General features: G+C 37.0%; 3 protein-coding genes across 5 annotated transcripts in view; 1 reads left to right on the top strand and 2 right to left on the bottom strand.

The window, feature by feature from the left end:
• Nucleotides 1–3,903, bottom strand: part of LOC104765863 — a gene marked incomplete at its 5' end in the record, with an annotated part of 5,538 nt that extends 1,635 nt beyond the window's left edge. Inside the window, 11 exon segments of the mRNA XM_010489641.2 lie at nt 90–160; nt 257–340; nt 529–635; nt 767–824; nt 927–1,008; nt 1,421–1,482; nt 1,881–2,055; nt 2,155–2,321; nt 2,579–2,771; nt 2,875–2,991; nt 3,152–3,903. Of these exon segments, the coding sequence (XP_010487943.1) occupies nt 90–160; nt 257–340; nt 529–635; nt 767–824; nt 927–1,008; nt 1,421–1,482; nt 1,881–2,055; nt 2,155–2,321; nt 2,579–2,771; nt 2,875–2,991; nt 3,152–3,585 (1,550 nt within the window).
• LOC104765864 lies at nt 4,851–7,432 on the bottom strand. Of its 2 annotated transcripts, none has more exons than XM_010489643.2 (6): nt 7,283–7,432; nt 6,707–6,985; nt 6,108–6,242; nt 5,762–5,818; nt 5,358–5,489; nt 4,851–5,219 (listed from the first exon to the last, which is right to left on the bottom strand). In XM_010489643.2, the coding sequence occupies exons 2-6, from the start codon at nt 6,980–6,982 to the stop codon at nt 5,154–5,156; spliced, it is 666 nt and encodes a 221-aa protein (XP_010487945.1). In that variant the 5' UTR covers nt 6,983–6,985; nt 7,283–7,432; the 3' UTR covers nt 4,851–5,153. The 2 variants fall into 2 exon arrangements, with proteins under 2 accessions (XP_010487945.1, XP_010487944.1); XM_010489642.2 differs by having other exon boundaries at nt 5,358–5,492; nt 7,283–7,430.
• LOC109124466 (E3 ubiquitin ligase BIG BROTHER-related-like) overlaps nt 8,140–11,275 on the top strand; it is a 9,878-nt gene continuing 6,742 nt past the window's right edge. Inside the window, exons 1-6 of one of the 2 annotated variants that reach the window (XM_010489646.2) lie at nt 8,140–8,671; nt 8,861–9,188; nt 9,278–9,315; nt 10,265–10,309; nt 10,523–10,644; nt 10,735–10,843. In XM_010489646.2, the coding sequence (XP_010487948.1) occupies nt 8,348–8,671; nt 8,861–9,188; nt 9,278–9,315; nt 10,265–10,309; nt 10,523–10,644; nt 10,735–10,843 (966 nt within the window). In that variant the 5' untranslated portion in view covers nt 8,140–8,347. The remainder of the gene's footprint in view (nt 8,672–8,860; nt 9,189–9,277; nt 9,316–10,264; nt 10,310–10,522; nt 10,645–10,734; nt 10,844–11,275) is intronic. The other variant, XM_010489647.1, reaches the window with a different exon arrangement.

Raw genomic sequence — 11,275 nt, forward strand, 5'->3', positions numbered from 1 at the left:
AAATGGATTAGTTTGAGAGTAATAACTCGAGCGTCACCTATCAAGCATAGTTTTGTTTCAGATCTTATAGATCATAGAGTAATAGTTACCAGCCATTGAGACATTGAGATGTCACGATTGCTTCTTTTCCAACAAACTTTTCCGGGGTTCTCCGGTTGCCCTGCAATTGAAAATGCGTTCCATAACACGCAAGAACCAAATTATATGATGGAAGAAATTTATGCATCAGATTCCTAGATAGAAAATAATGGCCTACCTTAATGAGCACTTTTTCATTTACAGAAAATGGATAATGCACCACTCGATGCACTCCGTCATCCGTAGCTGGATCTCCATTTTCCTGCAAGAAGAAATTTGGCATCACGTAGTAACTTTTATCAGAGGTGCATCAACAACATAAGCTTAAGCTAACCAGAAAACAGATGATGATGCATGCTGATAAGTTTGAAGATAGTAACTATGTAATAGGACACCACAAAAGATCCACAAAAGTAATTAGTTATATAGAGCAGTGTCAGATCATCTCACCACATCCATTTGATCACTCATTTCTTTTCTACGCCTCCTCATGGCTGCGTTGTGGAAAAGCCTTTTATCATCCTGTTGCTTTATAGCAGAAGCGGCAGCTCTAAGTGCTATGTGTTTGATATTAAAAAAAGGAATACGGTTAGGACTTTTTATTGATGTTAAACCCCAAAAACTTTCGTAGATCAATTAATATACTGAGGAACACAAATAAGAAGAGAATGAATTTTATAGGAATTACCATGGTTAGGAACCAGAGACCCAGGCTCGATTTCTGCATTGCAGAGCGTACATCTAGACTGTGCATAAGATAACTGTGGTTACTAAATATTCTTGGTATATAGGAAGAACCATCACATGAGACTAGCATATTAATACAATCAAAGGAAACTAGTACCAACCATTTCAAGGACTCTTCTAAGCATAAGGCCACCAAACGAATGTCCACAAGAGACCACCATTGCATCTTCAAGAAAAGCACCACTAACATCAAAGAGTTTGCAATAGACAAGTTAGAACTTAGAACGTTGTTTTCACTGTACTGTCTTCACAAAATTACATCAACGGAACAAAAAGGTGGAAAATAATTGAACATTTTATACAGCTCATGGAGCTAGGAACAAAAGATAACCAAATCATGTCTTCAGTGTATCTCTACAATCTGGCACGAATGATTGGTCTTAGACTACTACTTGCTAAATTAGAATAGAAAAATACTTGACGATAAGTTTGGAAAAACGGCTTGTCAGTTGTCAGCACTCAAGAAAACCTAGCTAGGGTCCTTTTTACGAGATCAGATTAACATAGATTAGCAATTTATTCAAAGTAACAATAATAAGAGAGGAGATTTGTTCGTCATAGATAAGTTATACACTAAGGGAAAAATGGTACTCACGAAATTGGATCCGATAGAACACTTCTTAAGGAAGGCTCTTTGCAAACATCATCCCGCGGAACCTGACATCAACAATTCAGAAGAAGATCTCTTGACATAAGACCTTGTGCTCTGAGCAGTTAACATCAAACAGAGAAACTTCTATCATTATAGTATGAGGTAGCGCCAATCATAAAACAGATCCAAATGATGTGAGATCCTCGAAAAAGTGATATAAGTTGCACATCCACTAATTAGAATCTCGACTGAGATATCTAAACTACAAAAGTGCATGATCTAAAAGAATATGACGGAAAAACTGACATTTTAAAATCGTTCTTTCTGCTCAAAATGTCCAGGAAAAAGACAGATTTGGGTACTATTGGCATAGAACTTCACACAAATCAAAGATTTATACGATTAAATGAACTTCTACAATCTAGCCAGCTAGTTTTACTACTATAATAAAGAGTGAGCTTACACTGGTTTTCACAGGCGGATTAACTGGAGTGTCATTCTCGGCCAAGAGGTTATCCATAAACTGACTAACAGATACTTGCACATAGCTTTGAGGAATTACATGGCCGGCTGCTTCTATTGGGGAACAATCTAATATAGCATTACTTTTCGGCATAAGTCTAAAAGCTAATGATGCCCTGCAAGTGGAAAGTTTAAAAATTTAATCAAATATGTAAGCATGCATTCATGTCATAAGGTTTGTTAAGGAAAAGCTTATTTCGCCTTCAAAAACATACCTTCCACGAGTGTCAGTGCCAGACAAATGGTCGGTAGTAGTTCTGTAAGAGGCAGCTGGACGGAGACCTGCGGTAGCATGACTAAGCGCTTTGCCGGTAATCAGTAAGAGATCACTCACCCCACATCCATTATCTGCTGTGTACCAACGACCATTTGGGTCACATACCTAAGGATAGAAGAAATTTCAGAAGGAACAAAAAATAGAAGCCAAATGTACTTTATATACACGGAACAGTGTAACGAATCAAGCAAAATGGAAACTCAGGACTATGACTGATCATGTCTAACTAATATGACAGTATTCTTCCACAACTATTTTGTCGCTCACAGGATTAAAAAAATGACACGTTTCCCATCAAGTTCCACGCTAGAATAAAAGTACATATGTAAACCTTCTACACAATGAAAGTTCATAGAGGTGACCTGAATGCCAGAGCCATCTGAGCAGAACAGTGTTAGCAAACCCTTTTCAACTTCAATATTAGTAGATAGGCTCCCACCTCCAGAAGCATGTTTTCCATTTTGGACTGAGGCATAAGCATAGGAAGCCAGTAGCACCGAGGAGGAAACCTCGTTCGGAGCAAGTGGAAAGTCGTCGAGCATATGGTTAAAAACACTGCAAAAAGAAAAGAAAACAGAAAGAGATACGAGTTTAATAAAACTAAAGAGGCAAAACAAGTAGTAGTAAAACCAGAGAATAAGCATCATAACCATCCTACTCGCTTCTTAGACGTAGATGCCTTGCTATTGCAGACAAAGCAGCTCGTGCTACTTTACCCAAGCACCGGAAAATCTCAGCCATGCATGGTGGCGAAGAATCTAAATCCTCAACAGACCTATTGACAAGACCAAAATCAGTCACTACATATCATACAGATCAAAAACTGATAACACTACATGTCAGACTTTCTAAATTTCCAGCATCTCAAGCATGAGCAATGAAGAGTACTACAATCAAACCAATTGTTCAATACAAAAGCAAGATCAAGAGCTAACCTTCCAGCTCTATACATAGAGAGGCCACGATTGCCTTTACCAGAAACATTAAGGCTTCTAGTTCTAAAATACAAACGAGCAGCTTCAAGGCCACATCGCATCAGTGCTGTGTCTTCACTCCCTAGTTCGATCACAGAAGCATTATACCTCATCAAAGACACAGACAAAGCTTCTACGGCTTTCGCATACGCAGGAGAAGGAGCTCCTTCATAAGGCAATATATCAGATAATCGAACCCTAGCGAGAGCACTCCCAGACGACGACGACGACATCAGCATAGGATCACCGGAAGGGTAAGCAGCAGAAATCGGCGAAACTGGGATTGCGTGAGACAAAGGAGACTTAGTTAAGCCAGTAGGAACATCAGAAGCAATTGAAACGGCGGCGTTAAAGCTACAAGGCGTAATCGGAGACGAGCCCTGCCGCGGGTGCATCGCCACTCCAATCAACCATACGTCTCTAGGGTTTTTTCCGATTACGATTCAGATTCCGGCGTCGGGATAACGGAATTGGAAGAGTGATGTGTCTCGTTGAAGTCGTGGAGATCGCTGTTACAGAGACGAATTGTGATTTTTTACTGTACGGAATCGTCGTTACTGGTCCGAATTGGGTTGAAAGATGAGTATCTTGGTTTAAAATTGTAACTGTGAAACGCCGTCGTTGGATATATCTCCGTCGATAGAGTGGAGATTTTTTGCCGGGAACGTTGGATTCGCCGGAGAATTGTGGTTGTGAAGATGAGTAGACTCTCTCTGGTTTTTTGAGTTTGACAAGGTAATAAAAAGCGAAAGAAAGGCTTTGTTATTTTACCTTTTTGGTCAAACTAACATTTTCGAATTGGAAATGATGTTTTTTTTTTTTTGGCTTTTCATTGAAGTGTAGACGAATTTTTATACCTGGTGACAGAATAATAAAAATCATAAAATAGTAGAATCATGAATTAATATTATTCACTAAAGTTATCATTTAAAAAAAAAAAATATATTACTTCACATGACTCAACGACAGTTCAAAAAAAAAAAAAAAGCATGCGATATAGACAGGAGAATTGTCACTACTACTCACTACACATGATTTTATGTTTTGTAAAAAATTGCAAATTGCGTGAATATGATTTTATTGATCAAAATGTACAAATCTTTTTTAGTATCAAGAGTTTAATGGCCTACATATTGATTAAAAAAAAGAAATAGGGGTGGGTGATGATGATGATGAGGATGTATGGGGATGGTATAGAGATGATGAAGATGTTCTACTTGTTAGTGGTTGTGGTGATGAGATGAGAGGATGCTTTTGAATTTTTTGATGATGAAGTTAAGAAGCATACGTTTATGATGTGAGTCATGATGTGTATCGTGATGTGACAACATCATTCAATAATAGTAATTATGATAATGATGTTATGATTCTTTTTTCTCATTTTTATTAGGAAGAAAAAAAACTAACCTCAAATTAAATGATGATGTAGGACGTGAAGGTGGATGAGTGTGATGATAATGATGATGAAGATAAGCATTAATCATTATGTGTTGTATAAAAAAGTATCACGATGTTCCAACATAATGTTGGTTTGTAGTCTCCAACTTAAAAAAACAAAAAAAAGTTCATAATATTGGAGAAGTATTATGATATGCCCAACTGGAAACTGTAAATCAACTTATTAATTCAAGTTGATACCGAATTGCAAAAGATACGTATGTGTCAAACTAAATGAGGCTATTGAGCATGTGGCTGCTTTTACAAATCACTGGAAGATTCACAAAGATGATTCATTTCAATATATCTTACAAAGAGAGAGTTCATGTAAAGATTTGTGTCTACCTATTATACACACATGTATATATATATATCATATTTGATTGTGGACATCAAATAAAGCAAAAACCTCTGTTTCTGCAAATCACCATCACCTAAGAGCCTTCCAAATGAATTGACGAAGGTAACCATAGAGAAAATACCTTTTGCTTTCTTTGGTTTAGCCCCCTGTAAACCGGTCAGCTTTTTACTTGTAAATCCATTCGTTTGCTCGTCCCCCTGTCGAATCCATGTCTATGAAAATACTGACAGCCTGCGTGAGGAGGAGGAACAACTCATGTCAATTTTAAAACTAAGGTTTTCAAGTATCAAACTGGTCTCTTATAAACCAAGGTGATCTAACTAGTATATATGTCTTTAATTTAAGGTTACTGTTTTGACTTGATCTCACCTTTCCTATCCGAGGTCGCTCTTTCGACTTTGCTAGGCTGTTACGGATATGTGAGACTGCTCCCCAGCATTTCAACATGTTGGCTACATCGTCAAGTCTCAGTATATATTCTTCTTCGGTTAGAGGAAAAGACTTCTACCCATTGAGGAAGAAGAAAGAAAGAAAGACAGAAGGGTGAATTAGCTTATAAGTATTGGTTTTCAAAGGCAAGAACTATACCAACAAAATATGGATATACTCTCATGACTTTTTGTGTGGCAAACATTCTCTAACCAAAGTCCATATTATATTGAAAACATAGATCATAACTATCTTATACTATGAAACTAGTATAGTGAAATCAGTTGAACTATCATAAAATTTAACTTCTTTTATGATCAAAACACAGCAAATGATTATCTTACCTGTTCTCTGTACTTCCACATGACATTCATTGCAAGAAGATTCCTCCCCATGAACTCCTACATTAATCACATCTAAGAATTATGATTTAAGTTCTTAGCTTCTAAAACGCAAACCATTCCACATCAATAAAATAAAGGTCACAGCAATAAACTGTATATAAAACGGAACATGAACAGTTATTCTCAAAAGCTGGCTCTGTATTTTGCAATTAAAAGAAGAGCATCGAAGGTCTTAACTTTTACCTTCGCCTTTAAATAAAATTTGCAGATAAATCCAGATGTCTTAAGCTATGGTGTTAACATGCGATACAGAATCACAAACACTCTTGAATACAGAAAGGCATACCTTCTTAATGAGTTGAACATCATAAGATCTTCCATACTTCTGTCTAATGAGGGTCGCAAGATCTAAACCATTAAATGCAGAATCATCCGATCCAACCATCCTTTCAAGATTTGCCCGATTCATATCATCTGCTTGCTAAAGACAAAACAAAAGAAAGAAAGTTTCCAACTGATCAGATGAATATCAAGCAATCAATAAATTTAAACAAAGGCATGCTTACTTTCTACGTTCTGTCACTAAGCCATGACAGAGATGAGAAGATATCATGACATCAAAGGAATTCAAGAAATCAAATTAACTACGCAGTTTTTCCAGGTTCAAGCAGAAGTTAGGGCCAGCCGAGAAGACCGACAGGTTGATCAACATTCTATTACATTTCTTAGTAATCTCACGAACGAGAAAGCTTGAGGCTTTCATTTACAAAAAGCATTACTAAAACCCCAAATGACTATCTAACAGAATTCTACTGTATGAAGCACACAGAAACAATGTATCTCAGTAGCATCAGTTCACGTTTAATGTCAAGTCATGACTGGCACCATAGAGAACATCAAAAAAGTGGCCGGGAGTAACAATGCTTATAGTTTTCTACTACATACCCTTTTAATTTTATCATCAAGTGATTCCTTTTCCTCGTCATTCGAATTATCCGGATTCATCCCATCATCCACAATACTGCAAATTCTTGAAAACCTTCTCCTAGCAGTTTTCCCACAAGTACTCTTCAAGCAGAGGCTATGAGAGAAAGCAAATCTTCCAGAGAAACAAGGACCGCAAGATCTCGAACAAGAAAGCTTAGATATTGTTCCTACACAGCATGGTTCGTGTATAATCGATGGTTGACAGTGATGATGACTTGAGACAATGTTCATCATATCCTGTAAAAACAGTGAAATTTCTCAAACCATAAATTTCTTTCTGCAATTAAAAGAATCTAATAGAGAAATGCATCTGATTCTCAAACCAACAGTGAGAACAGAGTGCTACAGAATCCAAAGCAACATAGTTCCTGATAAGGAGGATTCACAGAATAATAACGTAATAGTTGGTTAAATTTGAGCTTCGTTCCATCATAATCAATCTCACTTAACTATCGGGAGGGAGAGAAAGTAATGAAGCCAGAGACTTAAAATTTAAAGAATTTACCAAGAAGTTGAGGGAGAACGTAATCTTACCGCCGGACGACCTGAGGAAGAGCACGGCGGTGTTGCGAAGGAGGGGATTAGGAGACGGAGGACGAAGAAAGAGATAAACAAAACAAAAAATGATCAGTGAATGAGCGGTGAAGGAGGAAACAAAAATGAAACTCTGAAACGGTAGCGTATAGTTTTCATTTTCTCGCTATATGTCATAAGCTTACTAAAAATTGGAAAATTATATTAATATCATGTGCAAAATCATCTAAAATTAAAATACATGACTAGTAAGAAGACCGAAAAAAAAAATCACAATAACACAGAGATAACCTAAAAAGGACAAAGTGAATAAACTTGGAATATTAATTAATAAAAAAAATTATGATGAATTAACCTTCAAAAATAAAATAAATATTTTTATCAAGCAACAAGGTTTGTGACTGTGTTTACTTGCACGTTTCAGCGAAAAAATTGTGGCGTTTCGGCCCTTCCACACATTTTTATCACTTTGGTCTTTGCTCGTCCCATTGTCTTAAAATAATGCCTCAGAAACATATTTTACCTGACATGTTTACATCTATATTTTTTTTCTTTTTTTTATCAAAACGTTTGCAGTAATTTATTGAATAACCGAAACTATTTTCGAGTCCAAATCGAAATTTTAACCTTTTTATTGATAATCGAATCTATTTCTCTCATTTGTTTACAAGACAAAATTATCTGGATGCTAGTTTTCAGTTATGTAGATTAGTGTAGGTAGGGGTTAAATACAAATATCCCATTCATGGTTTTTGGATTAACACATACTACCTAGTGACATTGACGAACATTAGAAAGGTGGAGGTGTAAATAGTAATAAATATATAGTAGTCGGTGAGTTTAGAAAGAAACAAAAATCAAAAGGGTGTGAGTTCGAAGAAGATTGCAAAAAAAAAATATTTCAAAATTTGAAATCTTAGCTAAAAGAGAAGAAGAGAAGAACCATTACCCTTTCTCGGTCGTGTCATCGTTTTCTCAGATTCCTGAATAATTCCCTTTCGATATCCTCATCGAATCCATCTCCCGAATTCTGAGATTCGACGAACCCTAGCTAGGTTTCCAATCATGCCCATGGAGAACGACAACGGCCACGCCAGCAACGTCGTCGTCACCGCCGAGCAAGCCACCAAGATTAACGAGACTGAGGTACGATTACCGATTGAGAATCGCCAGACCGGTGTTGTCTCAGACGCCGGAAGTGTTGGTAATAGCGAGAGAGGAGAGCAAGGGGACGGAGAGACGGCAGTGGCGGTGGCGGTGGCGGTGGAAGAGAACGGATCGAATTTGGTGGCTGAGCTACCTCCTCGATCTTCTTCCGCTAGAGTTCCGTTCACTAATCTAAACCAAATTGATGCGGATCTTGCTCTTGCTCGCACACTCCAAGAACAGGTGTCTCTTTCTTTCTTTCTTTCTTCCCCCATCATTTTTAGGTTATTCGATGCTGTTAGGGCTTTCTTCGGTGGTGCTTATTCTCCTAGATACGCCGAATTGTTCACTTAGCATTTGGAATTTGGATTTTTTCCCGAAGGGTTTCTGTAGAATTGGGACTTTTATTGAATACTGTTGTTCGAGTTTCAGGAGCGGGCGTATATGATGTTGACTATGAATAGTGAAATCAGTGACTATGGGAGCTGGGAAACTGGAAGCTATGTATACGATGAGGATGAGTTTGATGACCCCGAGAATGAGGATGAGGATGACGATGAAGATGAATATGAAACAGATAACGATTTACAGGAAGATGCGCCAGATGTTCACGCCAATGAAAATGATCAAGAAGATGACGGCAACTCTGACATCGAAGAAGTTGCTTATTCTGATGATGAGGCCTATGCTAGAGCTCTTCAAGATGCTGAAGAAAGAGATATGGCAGCTAGATTGTCTGCCTTATCTGGGTTAGCCAATCGTAAGTTTACCTTATAGCTATCACCCAAGTTCTTTTTGATGGGTGTTTTAACATGAATTTGGGATTATGCTAACTGTTATTGGTTGCAGGGGTTGAAGTTCTAGAGGATGAGAGTCATACTTCTCAGGTAGGCTCCTTACACTACATCAAATCCTTTTTTTTTTTTTTTCTTGAGCTGTTTTTTCAATTTTTCTTCTTGAGAATATGAACTTTTTCCCCCAGTATGTGAAAAGATCTACTGTCCAACTTCTTTTTTATTTAGTCATATAGTGACCAAATGACATAGTCGTGACATTGAACCCGCCATTGNGAGTCATACTTCTCAGGTAGGCTCCTTACACTACATCAAATCCTTTTTTTTTTTTTTTCTTGAGCTGTTTTTTCAATTTTTCTTCTTGAGAATATGAGAATATGAACTTTTTTCCCCCAGTATGTGAAAAGATCTACTGTCCAACTTCTTTTTTATTTAGTCATATAGTGACCAAATGACATAGTCGTGACATTGAACCCGCAGTGATAAAGTTTATCTAGTTATACATCTTACATGGTTCCATCTATCTACTATCCTTCTGTGATGGCATTAGTCCATAGTGTTACCTTTTTAGTTCGGAGGCCCAGTTAGATAATCCTCCTTGTGTATGGGGTAATTATTGTTTTTAGTTGAGCCAGTCACTGGAATTGTGCCATGGACAATTTTATTTAGTCTTACTCAATTGAAATTGTTTGGTATTTGGTACTAGGTCATACCTAACTATTTTTGGTTTATGCTGCTAGAATTTTGCGTAACTGTATGTTTTTTTTTTTTTTGTCAATCAACTGTATGTTAAAACTTAAAAGGTTAAATTGCATTCACCAGAGGGTAATTGAATCAATTGTAATCTGCTAACGTTTACTGGTCACTGTCTCACTGATATTGGAGATGGTTATGCTCACACCTTGAAGCATGGACCTAAACTTTGATAGAGGCTAGTCCATTTTGTGGGAAAAAAACAACTAAAATTAGAATCATTGAATCTAAGGCTCCATTGATGTGACTTGAGCCTGCTTCCACTCACGTTCTGTATCATTAATTTTAGCAGGATGCCTGGGATGAGATGGATCCTGATGAGCTTTCATATGAGGTATGAAAACATTTGTGGTATTCTAGTCGTTTTGGATTCTCAGTCTCTCTCATAATTTTGTTAAATGGTTTGAAGTTTAATGTGAATACTACTACTGTTAAACTTGTTAGAATCTAGTTTTAAGATCCGTCATGCATTTCAATTTTCAATATGGCATAATTCAGATACTGAACTCATCTGTTGGCTTATAATTATACTCTCTAATGTTTGCAGGAGTTGCTTGCACTTGGCGACATTGTGGGAACCGAAAGTAGAGGATTGTCTGCTGATACAATTGCATCTTTGCCTTCAAAAAGATATAAAGATGGGGACAATCAGAACGGAACCAATGAGTCGTAAGGCCTTTTTTTTGTAACCTATTAAGTAAACCATTGAGAATTTTGTGTATATACCTAGATAACTAATTTTTCCGATACTTGATGCAGATGTGTTATATGTCGTTTAGACTATGAGGATGATGATGACCTGATACTGCTCCCATGCAAACATTCTTACCACTCGGAGTGCATAAACAACTGGTTGAAGATAAACAAGGTATGTCTATTATGAAACATAACCCTGTATATAGTTATGGTAGTCAGCTATGAGGAACCTGATAAGCACAATCAGGGAGTCTGTTGTCTGTTTTTATCACTCGACAGATGCCCTTTTTGTTATGGATATATGTATTCACTATTCACGTTAGAAAAAACCGGCACAACACATGATATTTCCAAAAATATTATCTGCTCATAATAGGGAATGTTGTGGTCAGTACAGACTATCTCATGCTTGTTGGGTTTATGGAATTGCATTTATGCCTTTGCCGATTGTGTTCATCAGCATCTTCGAAATTGAGGGTTTTGTTGTTAATAAGAAGAAATTTGAACTTGTTAATTCCCTAGGAAGACTATCTATCTATACTATGGTAAATCATCTTATCAGTTTCCATCACTTCTAGGAAGAAGAATTTCTTAGCTTACAAAC

This window comes from Camelina sativa, chromosome 19 (assembly GCF_000633955.1).
Source record: "Camelina sativa cultivar DH55 chromosome 19, Cs, whole genome shotgun sequence".
Taxonomy (NCBI): domain Eukaryota; kingdom Viridiplantae; phylum Streptophyta; class Magnoliopsida; order Brassicales; family Brassicaceae; genus Camelina; species Camelina sativa.